At 40.0% G+C, this 13052-nt stretch overlaps 1 protein-coding gene across 2 annotated transcripts in view; it reads right to left on the reverse strand.

The window, feature by feature from the left end:
* Positions 1-1911: 1911 nt before the first annotated feature.
* VLDLR (very low density lipoprotein receptor) overlaps positions 1912-13052 on the reverse strand; it is a 51042-nt gene continuing 39901 nt past the window's right edge. Inside the window, exons 9-19 of one of the 2 annotated variants that reach the window (XM_075597176.1) lie at positions 12828-12953; positions 12338-12509; positions 9695-9919; positions 9098-9216; positions 8712-8851; positions 8242-8383; positions 7750-7896; positions 6258-6323; positions 4894-4971; positions 3198-3367; positions 1912-2708 (exon numbers count right to left, since the gene is read on the reverse strand). In XM_075597176.1, the coding sequence (XP_075453291.1) occupies positions 2673-2708; positions 3198-3367; positions 4894-4971; positions 6258-6323; positions 7750-7896; positions 8242-8383; positions 8712-8851; positions 9098-9216; positions 9695-9919; positions 12338-12509; positions 12828-12953 (1421 nt within the window). In that variant the 3' untranslated portion in view covers positions 1912-2672. Of the gene's footprint in view, positions 2709-3197; positions 3368-4893; positions 4972-5003; positions 5456-6257; positions 6324-7749; positions 7897-8241; positions 8384-8711; positions 8852-9097; positions 9217-9694; positions 9920-12337; positions 12510-12827; positions 12954-13052 lie in introns of those variants that run through there. The other variant, XM_075597187.1, reaches the window with a different exon arrangement.

Raw genomic sequence — 13052 nt, forward strand, 5'->3', positions numbered from 1 at the left:
ACATGCCCCGCTTCCTCTGTGCCCTTCCAACCCCTGACTAAATTTCCCCACCATGCGCATGCTGCGTTCCTGCACTCGTTCCACTGAACGCCTCTGGAGGAAATCTCCTTCCTTCACTACAAATGTATGCTAGCATGTTTCAACTTTGCCCTCAGGCTAAACAAATACACTTTTCTTCACTAATCAACACGCATAAGTGTAACCCACACCAACTGTCTTTGACTCTACTCAGACCACCCTCTGCTGCCCGTTCTTCCTCCAGATCACCTCAAGACTGAATATTTCAAGGGAAGAAAAAAGTGGCATCCATACATCAGGACATCCTCCTCTCATCCTACACCACTTCCTAACTTCTCCTGTCTGACACTTTCCACTGTCAGGAGGATGCACCACTTCTCCCTCTACCACCTGCCCTCTTGAGCTCCATTCCCTCCCAAAACCGCTTGCTCCTACTATAATCCCCAAGCTCACATTTAACTCCTCCCTCTACTCTGGTACCTTTCCCTCCTCCAAAAACATGCAGTTATACCATTACTCAAAAACAGCAGACTTGACCCCATCTGCCTTTCTAGCTATCATCCTGTCTCCCTCCTGCCTCTAAACTCCTTGAACGTCTTGTATTCTCTTGCTTGCTCCATTTTCTCACCACCTATTCACTTCTAGACCCGCTACAATCTGGCTTCCACACTGCTCACTCCACTGAAACAGCCCTCACTAAAAAAAAAAAAAAAAACCCCATCATGACCTCCATGCTGTGGAGCACCCTCTTCGAATCGGAAACAAAGCTCTATCCTGGATCTCCTCTTACCTCTCCCATTGTACTTTGTGTCTTTTGCCAACACCTCTAGCGATCTGCAAGGGCTCTATCCTGGGAACTATACACCTGGTAGCACAAGCATGCTGGCTAGGGGTCACTACTACCCAAATTCAAAAAGGTAGCTAAACCTTGACTTTTTCCTCTGCCATATTACAAAGATACACCCTTTCCTCTGTTGCTAAAACTGACACAGGCACTCATTCTCGCGTCTCGATTACTGTAACCTCCTGCTGTCCGGCCTTCTTGCCTCCCCTACTCTTGCCTAAATCTGTCTCAGCGTCTCCCCTGCAGAAAGAAATCCCTCTCCTGGCTTCCCATCAAATCCCGTATCACACACTCCATTCCTCTCACTTTTAAAGCTTTACTCTCTTCTGCTCCTCCTTGCATCTCAGCCCTAATTTCTTGCTATACACCATCCAGACTCTTGCGTTCTGCTTAAGGTCTTCACTTACCTCTTGTATCTAAAGCCCTCTCCCATCTTAACCTCTCACCGACTGCCCTTCCCCTCAATATCTGATTAGCACCCTCTATCCACCTTAAAAACACACAACTGCTTAACAAATCATCCAAGTAGCTCCGCTGATTTTACACCTCATACATAAACCTTTGCCCCTTGCAGACTTACAGAACGCCCTCCTACTGTCTGTACGCTCTACCTACCAATTAAACCCTTTGGAGCAGGGACTCCTTTCCCCAAATGTTACTTTTCTGTCTGAAGCACTTCCCATTGTGTTCTGTATTTGTTATTTATATGATTGTCACGTGTATTACTGCTATGAAGCGCTATATACATTAATCCCCTATATAAATAAAGACATACATGTAACCAACTTCAGTCTTCCTGACAACATTGTGCAGTTTCACTAGTTTAAAAATACTAAGCATTGTGTTAGCCTGCATTGCAAGAAGAATTTAGGTAAATACTGCATGGCCCCAAAAAATAAAAATGCATCATAAGTCCTCAATTTCCAGTGTGTATCCAATTCAGCTAGATCATACCAATATTTTGTTTACATGCAGTCTAGCCTAAAGACCACCAAAAACAAATCCGGAACTTCAGGTTTTAAAAAACAACAAAGACAATGCACAAGACAAAATGTGTAAATACATGTTTTTCTTTTTAATTCTGAAAAGAATCTACAGTGGTTCCTTTGATAGGGTGCTTACCCTCTGCATACCTCTATAGAAAAAGGTCACAGTCAAGACAGATTTACAGCTGCATTCACTCACATACAAAATGTTTATTTACTTTTAGAAATTATTTGGCAATTTGATATGCATAACCCGTTTTTTTTGTCTATTGCCATCGCCCCAACCATTGGAAAAAAAAACAAAAAAAAAAAAACTCCAAAGTGTGTGCAGAAACCATTTATATTGAAATAGTTCAAAGTGCTTCAGAATAGTGATTGTGTTCCCTTAGTCATATGTACAAAAGGCCTATACAAATATGTACAGGTGAATTCACTATATATAGCACAATATTTAATTGCTGGGATATGGCTTTTTATGAAAAGTGCTTTATACAGTACTTGGCCTGTGTGGAGGGGGGTGGGGGAGGGGAGAAAGGTTGTTAATACTGACAGAAAAGGCTCAGGGGCTATAGAATAAATGGTAACCATATCAAGAGCTGAGCTACGTTGGTAAGAAATATTTACAAGAGGTTTCTGTTGCAAGCAGCGTCCATACTCTAAATCCGCTTCAAGCGTACAAAAGATTCTCTTCACATTCTTCCATTGGAGGAGGGTGGGAGGTGTTCAGCCATTGGCCTGGTTACCATCCAGAACAAAAAAATAATTCTTGTTGAAGCGGTGTAGACTGAAGGAGGATGGTGAATGCCAACAAAGTAGGATCATGCTCAGGAGAGATCATCATCAGTGTTTACAACAGATATCTAAAAAGAAACAGATTTAGAGTAGGTTGGCTTTGTAGTCAAGGAGTTTGTACTTCAGGAACTAAACCCACAGCTTTGTTCATGAAGGACCGACAGTAGCATCTCTCGCTATATTTGTAATAGACATGGCACAGTTCTAACTTATGAATTTGGTGCTTCTTATTCTCTTTTCACCATAGATGAGCAACCACCCCACTATTGTAGAGAAAATTTGCATTTCTATTTTGCTACTGACTAAGCAGGCATTGGTTAAGAGCGGCAACTGCACATTTCCAAATGAACCGCATATTACATAATTTGGATAATCAAAGGAGGAACCTAGTGGTTATTAAAAAAAAAGTATGGTGGTGTCGCGCCAAATTACTGCTTGACCAAAATATTTCAGAAGCCTCAAGGAGGGAAAAATCTGAAAAGTCATTTTTCAATTTGCAAGCAACCCAATAGACGAGTGAAGTGATCCCTTTACTTTAGGTTCATGCAAATACTCACCGCTGGATACGTGTGTCCTACAGAGCTGCTGTGTCTCCCGATGTCTATGGTGAGGTCCTCTTCGGTCGTCTTCAGGTACACTGGATTATCAAAATTCATGCTCTTCATGTTCTTTCGTTGCCAGTTGCGCCACATGAGGTAACCTCCGGTAGCCGCCATCGCCAGTAACACTTAAAGGGGATAGTTTAAACAAAATACTAAGTATTTACACAATACTGCTCAAGACATTCACTACATGATTGCCATTACCATAATTAGCATTACCATAATTAGCATTTCAAGCCAGAAATGCAAGATGTGCAACACGCCCACTTATAAAGGTCCATTTATAGTGTTGGAAAATAGCTGAAGAAAAACCTACAGTATCAAGGTTTTATTTACTTTTAAAAAAATTAAAATAAAGTATTCTTTATATTGAGAAATCGCAGAAGCAATTATGCATGTGATGAATGCACAGAAGTGGCCTGAGCCATTTGCCACAGTAGTAAAAAATCACAAAATGCCCTATTATCCTACAAGTATAATACATTAGGACATCAGATCATGTTATAGTGGCTAGACGCACTGGCCTTTAAGTGATTTAATGTTTTATGAACACTGATTCCTGGCAGTACTTGAAATGCACAATATTTTATGTTTTGTTGAAGGTGAACAGTACAGGCATACCCCGCTTTAAGTACACTCACTTTAAGTACACTCGCGAGTAAGTACATATCGCCCAATAGGCAAACGGCAGCTCACGCATGCGCCTGTCATCACGTCCTGAACAGCAATACCGGCTCCCTACCTGTACCGAAGCTGTGCACAAGCAGGGAGACTATAGAGCCTGTTACAAATGCGTTATTTACATCAGTTATGCACGTATATGACGATTGCAGTACAGTACATGCATCGATAAGCGGGAAAAGGTAGTGCTTCACTTTAAGTACATTTTCGCTTTACATACATGCTCCGGTCCCATTGCGTACGTTAATGCGGGGTATGCCTGTATACGCCTGTCAGTTTTTAGATTGTATGTGCCGATGAAGTAGCTAAAGCCCATTCATTAAAGTTTCATAATGGTTTTCCAACGCTGTGATGTTCTATCCAAGAGCTACTCTTCTAGGGAAGACTTTATATAATGAAAGCTACCGGGAATATGATTAGATCTGCAGTCTATAATAGACAACTAAGAATTGCCAAAATTTAGGACAGATTTTAAGAATATGAAAACACTGCTAACTTGGGAGCAGTTGAAGTACAATTTGTAATTAGGCCGACTGGTTAATTTTTTATTGGCTCACAGAAAGGTAAACTTCCAATGGAATATGAAATCAGAACCAACTGTGTCAGAAAACGCAGTATTGAGACAGATAAGATATCACCGGTAATAAATGTGGTGCTTGAGCTGAATTTAAATTGATTTACAAGAGGGAAACAAATATTTACATGTTTAGAGTGAAAGGACTGGCCTGTCATTAGGGTGCCCGAGGACTATGGAAGCATTGATTAAAAACATGAACGTGAGGGCACCATGATTTTCAGGGATTGTGGTGGTTCTGGATGTGTCAACCAAGAACCTTAGTGCAATATTTAAATTACTTAAGTTTGCTGTGAGCAAACCTGTGACAATCGGGAAAGGGAATGAATATCTTTACATTAGGAGTAGTTTAATTCAATAACCATTCTATTTTTCATAAAACAAACATGTACTTACAGACAGGAAGAATAGCCCAAGCAGCAGAGCCTCCTTTCGCCGGTTTATTTGACTCAAATACAGAAGCATTCAAATTACCTACAAAAAATAAATAAATCCAATGCCACAATTTGTAAACCGATGTTAAAAAACAGAACCTTTTAAAACCACTTGCCAAATGGTACTCTAAATTGTGATGCAAACCTTCAAATGTAACTCCAAGAGGCACGAACATTAAATTACAAGAAAGGATTCAAACCCTAGGATGGAATTAAGAGTATAGATCTTTAAAGCATGGCATGGCAGGGAAATTATTTTTGTAACCAAGGATGAAGTATAATGGAGTATATTGAAAGAACCCCCCGCAAAGAGGGAACAATTTTTATAAAATGTACAATACTGGTTGGGACCTTCACTCAGACCACTCCATAGAGTTTAGAACCTTAACAGAATCAAGAAGCGCCAAGCCAGCATAAGGTTTATTTTCAGTCATCACTGCTGAGACCAAAATTGCATGTAACAGTTTGAGCTGGCATTTATTACAACTCACCCAATGAAGTAGCACTACCTTCTTCTCTTGGCCCTCAAAAACAAGGGAATAATAACAAAAAGATTGTAGTTAATCAAAAAGGGCAACCATAATCAGATTATTGGGGTGGAACCCCTGATGACTTGCCATCATACCAACAGAACACAGGTGAAAGCCAGAGCTATACTGTGATTTGGTCATGAGCAGGTATTTTGTAGGCATCTGATAATTTACATGGATAATTAGAAATTCTGTGGTCTTTCCAAGTTTTAGAAATGCTGTAGGGTACAAATAAAGGCCATATTGCAGGGAGATTTACTTGCTATCCAGGGAGGCAGAATCTGGGCCTTCCTGGACTTTGCCTACCACCAGGGGATCCATCAGAGTTGAAACGCACCATTTTTCAATTCCCCGGACCCCCAACTCCCGATCTTCCTAGTTATTAAAAGGGAATTTGAATGGCCATCCAATAGGGAGCAACAGATGTTTCAGTTTCCTGAGGGAGATTTAGATTATGTAACTTCACTGCTAAGTATCTCAGGAACCAGGGGGTTCCTGAAGCTGATAATGTTAGCGTTTGGCTCGGGGAGACGTCTGGTTGACACCGTGTAAAAAGAAATGTGGTCTTTAAGTGGAGAAACTGTTCTTTAAATCTAATTTTTTTTAATGCATTTTTGTTGTGGGGCCTCTGTTCCAACACCGATTAAAAATAAATTCTGTTTCAAACCAGTCTCAGTTTTCAAAATAATCTTATTGCCATAGATACTATAAAAGCAAGAAGGTTAGCACGTTATGTTGCACATGATACCAGATCAAGTGTAATTACACTTGAATGAGCTGCACATTATACACTTACCATCTAGGAGTGGTTTTACAGCAGATAATCCTGTAGGGCTGACAGTGTGGTCCTTATTTTTACTACCTGAAAACAGAAAACGAATTGTGAGCCTTGCTCTGCTGATGTGTTGGTCCTGTCTTTACAACATTCATGTCTGGAATCCATTTATTAATTTTACCCCTACACTTTTCTATCCTACTTGGGCCTTTTATCTAGGTCAGTGGTTCACAGCCTACCCCCTGTAGAAAATATTTGTTTGGCAAAACCCAATTAAGAAATCTTATTGCCTACTCAGACTACGGCCTACAAAATGGTTTGTATGATTCCAGGTAATAGTGGGGGGGGGGAGGGAGAGGAAGAACTCTGCACCACCCCAAACTGCAGCTGCGTGTGCAGATTGCATGGGTGTTGCATAGTTACATCGTAGAGGTTGGGAAAAAAAAAAATCCATCCAAGTTCAACCTATGATAAATTTAGACAGATACTTTATCCTATATCCCTACTTCCAGTATAAGGTGTTATAGCTGTTTACTGCAAGAGCTTCCAAAATCCCACCTTACAATGCCTTGCTGCTTTGGATACCAACCATTGTGGGCAGCGACTTTGAAAGCTCCTGCTGTATACCACACACGCCAAGGGCCTTACCAAGTGCACAGTCCCCAAATGGCTTAGGAACCCACTATATGGACTGGGATATGCCATTATATTTTGGGGCACGGGTGGGGGGGAGAAAAACACCTCCTGAACCCCTGCTGAAAATACTCTAGCCAAGTCATTGACTGTTTAAGTTGCAATCTAGCGTCACATGCACTCCCTGTACAACATTTGATGAACACCTTATATAACCAAAATTACATTAATTCATTAGTTTAAAAATAAAAACTTCCAATTCAAAGTTAAGTGTAAATGTCAGCAACATATCAAACAACGTTACTATTTATCCAATGAAACGCATTAAAGTCTGGCATTTTCAAGACCACATGGTTACATCTGCTCAGGTTAATAGGTCTAAGAATATAGCACTGCTTTACTGCAAGTAGTATAAACAAGCTAGTATGATTATTTATATTACAATAAAAAGGATTACACACCTTTGTTCAAGATTAGTAAAGTTTATATAAACAATGTGCATAAGTTCAAGTCTACGAATGGTTTTATTTTCAGATGTGTAGTACATCTACAGTAGATAGAGTTTAAAGCAGTAATCCCACCTACTTTTTAATCTCAATTTAAATGAACAAATCAATAATGGTCAAGATCACTGCCCGTTTTAAAGGTAAACAAAGGTTAAAAAAAAAAATTGTCACTTAGGCAGAACATCTAGTAGGAGAAAAAAAAAAATCAAGAGCATTGTTAATATGTATGGAGGTATAAAGGAAAAAAAAATTAATTTGTTGCCTAAGCGAGTAGTTAGGTTAAACCCTAATGGTAACTTTGACAAGAGGACCAAGACATTGGTCAGCATGCCTTTAAACCGCAGTTTTCCATTAGTAGGTCTGTATTAACATACCTCCTCTACATCTTCGGCCATCATACAATTCGAAACCAGTGGGGCATACACAGGTATATTTAGGCGAATGCTCATTTATCTGGGGAGCGGGTAAACACAGATATTCACAGCCACCGTTTTCTATACCTTCATTGCACCAATTTTTACCTGTTGAAATAAAGATTCCGTTTCAATTCATTGCAACTTCAAAATCATAAGCAACATGGTTTGAGCACAGTATATTCAGACACTATGCAATTAGAGAACTGTGCCAATATATAAAAACTGAAGAACGCTCACTACCCAGAATCCTTGTTTGCATTAAGTCACTGTATGATCTGACAATGGTATGAAAGAGTAGGATTTGGAGGCTTGTAGAAAATAAATGTGCATCTGTAGTTCTCATCTTTACATACTTCAGTAAAGTGGAAGGTTTGTCACTTGCCATAACCACATTAGAACTAGTAAACATGAGCCCCCAACCCCTTCAGTAATTTACAAAGGTTTGCTTACCTGTGGGCTGGACAAGTTCATGATAAACAATAATGTCCTGAGCCTCATTTAAGTTGTTAACTAACGTTGCCAACTCCTGCCCGGTAAACTTATTGGCACCGTATATCGCTTCATTCTCCCCATCAATCCAATATACACGATCCTAAAGAAGAAAAAAAAAAAAAAAACAATGTATGCCACCACATTTAGTAAACTCGCTTTGCATCTCAAATTTAGCAGCCAAGCAATTATGAAGAATCCAATTCGTAAAGGGTGGGGGGAGAAGAGAAAGTAGGTTACAGCCAGATGTCATGAGGGACAGATTAACACCCCCCTCCCCCCCGCAAAAACAGAAGTATTAGTGTGAAGTTTTTTTTTTACATTTTGCCAAGTGGAACACAGGGCATGTCCACATAAATTAATCCAAGTACCCTTTTATATTGACAATTCAGATATTTGCCACATGAGAATAAAACAGCAATAAATCCTACCTCAAATATTGTAAGCGCAAGAGGGTGAGCAAGGAACTCGTGAGACTTTAGAATGATCCTGCGGTCCTGACCATTAAGATCCACGCTAGAAAGCATGTGCAGTTTGGAATCAAGCCAATAAAGACGACTTTTTATCAAGTCTAAGCCGGGGGGGGGAAGAAAAAAAAAAAAAAGTCATAAATTACTACTAACCCAACACTTGCCACTATACAGTAGTACAATAAAGGCGAGGGATCGCCAATACATTATACGCTATATAGCTACGTTAGCCAATTACAGATTTCTGGTGTTAACAATGTGTTTTATACTTTTATCCCTACAGGGATGTAGTATCTCAGATTAAAGCCTTAACAGTAATCTATTCCAGAAGCACAACAAAATAGTACCTAGTGCAATTCCATTGGGTCGCTGGATGTCAGTTGTCACCAATTGTTGTCTGTCTATTCCATTCATTCCTGCTTTTTCAATTTTGGCAGGCTCGCCCCAATCTGACCAGTAAATAAATCTAATATAGAGTATATAAATTTACAGGTGTAAATATCTAAAAATAAATGGATAATCTTTGTATACAAAAACATTGAAGTGTCACTTTCCCATATTGATCACATCATGTTCCATGGGTAGTAAACATTCACGGGAGTGCTTCTATTAGTCCTGATCATTTGTACCTTATGGGATTGATGCTGCATTGTTTCCGCAGCTGGGTGTACACCTCTAAAGATTGCAGCATAGATTATATTTTACCAGTTGTGTAAGTAACCACTTTATTGTCAGAAAATTGGCACCTTAAGTCAGTGAAGCGAAGGCACCAACATCTCATGTCTCAAATTTAGACTTCCAAATGGGCCAGGGCCTTTAGAAAGCATTAGTCTAGATTGTAAGATTATATACTTTGACTATAAGCCTGTCTTTATTGCATCATGCCCATAATTATGCAGTAACAGGATACAGTTCTGACAAGGAATAGACAAATAAATAACTACCCAGATATTGGATCCACAGCAATGGAGGTTGGATCTTTTAAATCTGTATTAAACAAGATGACCTTCTTGGATCCTTTATAATTTGACACCGAGATGGTCTTTAAACCAACATCTGTCCAGTATATGGTCTTATAAACCCAATCAACAGCAATTGCTGCAGGACTGTGCAAGTTGTCTATGATCTTCACATGGTTGCCTATTTTGTCACGGGTATCCATAGAGGCACTAGAAGAAAAAAATTAAATATAGACAACATTCCTGAAACAAAGTTCGAGAGGTGAAAGAAATTTGACTGGGCACAAGTCGCTGTTTTAAACAGTTAGCAATGTCATTTTAGCTTTCTGCTACTGGCCTCCAACATACTCTAAAACTTGAAAGTAGCAAATACTTACACTGGGCTACTAAAAAATAAATGCTAGAGAAACCAGCTGGGGGGCAAGCAAACATCAAAAGGGAGACCGAGCAATGTTAAGATTCACAGACGTTTGAGCAGAAAGAGGTACTCAGGAGTTTGATCGTGATAAAAACTGCATGGCTGATACCAATCGCTCAATATGCAAAGTTCAGCCTTTTAGGTGAATGGGGAAATAAAGCCAACAGTAAAGGGACACGTGGATGCTATATCAATGGGATAGCGGTTCATTCCAACACGGAGACACCTGGAGCAGGGCACAATTTCCTCTTTGCTTTTAATCTGGAAGGTGCAGAGAGCATCACGGTACCAATTTTACAGAAGGCCTGCCGAGCCCCTATGTGCCATAGAGTCTTCATTTTAGAGCCCCTATTCTGAGATAGATAGATAGATAGATAGATAGATAGGATAGATAGATAGATATATGATGAGCAGACTGATTAAAGTGAAATGATTTGAGCTGCAGAATGTTGGGTAGATTGCAAAGGAGAAAGTTGTGACAGAGGACTGGTCTCCACTATTGTAACCTGCTACAAAAGGAGAGAAGGGTATGGCATTAAGAGTTTTAGCAGCAGTGGGAGAAGGGAAAGGGCAAATCTAGGTGACCATATTATGGATTAGAAACATAACACTTTAAGATCACAGCTCCTTTTAGCTGTTGAACACTGCATCCACTTTGCTAGGAGCAAAACCACTTTTCAAAATGAAACATTGGATACATGTTCACACTTGTCTTAAGGAACAAGTGAAGAGGGCACTGTGGTCTTGGAAAATTACAATTTACGTAACTAAAGAGATCCTGTGGATTTCTTTAGATAAAGCAATCATTTGAATTGCCCTCCTTCACATCTTCCTCTATGCTATTCTAGGGGGCAGCCCAGGAGCACGGCCAGTTTTTTGCGGCTTTATTTTGGAACTAGGGTGCCTAGGGAACTAAACTATTAAAACAAAACAAAACAAAAAAAAAAAAACATAAAAGTAAACAAGTCATGGTCTTAATTACTTGTTTAGGTAATGCACATTTGCACTTCTCACTTGGGGAGCAGCGATATTTCATTTTTACCATGAGCCATTTGGTTAGCTTAATTCCATGACGCAGATTAGGTTCGTCAGTTGCTATACGACTATTGCGGGATGTTATAGGAATGTATCTTTTCCTTCATTTCCCCCAATGTGGAAATGGATGCGCTGTCTGGATTTGTAATGTTACATTTCTATTACTACTGGAACCAAGAACTTTACTTAAAAAAAAAAAAAAAAAAATGTTTAAAACAGCAACAGTTATCCATATCTTTCCTTGTTAAATACAGGTAGAATAAAATGTGCCACAGCACATTACTACAGCTATAATTTAGTCCAGCAGTGTGCAAACTGGGAGGTGCTAGATTTTCTGGGGGGGCACAGCAGTTGGAGGTCCCGCACTCTCCCTTCAGGCATTTACATTAAATGCCGGGGACTGCGCGAGGCCTCTATAATACACTTGCCTTCCTTTCCAGCGACATGTTATGTTACCATGGTGACGTGATGTCACATGACCCCGCCCATCATTTCACACCAGGGTTGAGCTGGGGGGGGGGGGGCACATGAAGAGAGCAGGCAGGGGTGCGCACGGGGAACATTTTGCGCACCCCTGATCTAGTGTTTATTGCCATTTGTTCTGGTTATGTTTTGCACTCTACCTACTTTAGGTACGCATTACTTTAATAACAGTGGTGCAAGTGCAAAGGGGTTAATACTTCAACCGATGTTAAACGGCCACGGCTGCTACTGGGATAATATCAAAATGCCCAAATGAAAAAACAAGTCTTGCCCCAAGATGACCCGCTCAAGTTTTTTTTCACCAAGTAAAAGAAAGCCATTAATTGTATGATTTATTTTTTTGCAGAGCTATACAATCTGTCAGCTTTAAATTTACAGTTCTGGATTTTGTAACTTGACATTACGCAGCTTCATACTCTACTGCATTAAACGGGAGCTTCTTAGGAGCCAGTAGTGATGCAAAGGGCAAGCATTCATAAATACCGTACAGGCCCTTTTGCTTGAAATATGGATTTTCCATTATGCTCTTTTGGACATGGCCTGTCCAGATTTGAAAATAGTCATTGGAAAAAAAAAAAAAAAGCTGATTCTTGCTAGCCATTTTGGCCATCCAAATTATAGTAGAACCTCATATCTAAGCCGAGCCCCAGTTTTACAGTCAATTCCAGCAAGATGAATACAAAGACACCAACCTGAATATTGCTTTTTGAGTAGTGTCAGCCCAGAATAAGCGCTGTCCTTCTATGTCAGCATCCAGGGCTACCGTATTCCGCAGCTGCTCCACCAACTGGATGTATTCTTTCCTTTCAAGTCCAATCTTCCGGATATCCCTGCGGTTTGTGAATATTAGACATGGTTCCCTTCCTGCAAGCAAAAAGTTTGTTTATTGTAAAAAGCCACATAGCAGATCCTTGCGCTGAACCTTTTCCACGAAAGGACCGTATACTGCAAACACCTAGGATTGGCAGTGGCACCACCAGTAGTTTCCATGTCGGAGTACAGTAAAGTTTCCAGAAGTGTATTTAAATGTTAAATGCAATGATCCTTGTATGTCGTCACGTCTGGGACAATATGTTGTATAATTCTGAAAGTGTTTTGTTGCAATACACTTACTTAGAAATGCAGCCTAACTCTGGAGCGCAGCGAGACATTGATTCATGGACATTCCCAGAAGGGATTTACCTACTGCCTTGCACACTCCTGTGGATAGATCCATTTGATACCCTCTGCTGCATTCACACTTGTAGCCTCCCTTTAGATTCACACATATCTGACTGCAGATTCCAGGATTTTGACATTCATCAATATCTAGGAGTGAAAATGTTAAAGGAAGAGATTTAGCACAAGAATGGCACGTTTATGTTCAGTACATTTCAATGCTGGTGGAGGGCACCAATGCAAAGTGAG

Source organism: Ascaphus truei, chromosome 1, assembly GCF_040206685.1.
Source record: "Ascaphus truei isolate aAscTru1 chromosome 1, aAscTru1.hap1, whole genome shotgun sequence".
Taxonomy (NCBI): domain Eukaryota; kingdom Metazoa; phylum Chordata; class Amphibia; order Anura; family Ascaphidae; genus Ascaphus; species Ascaphus truei.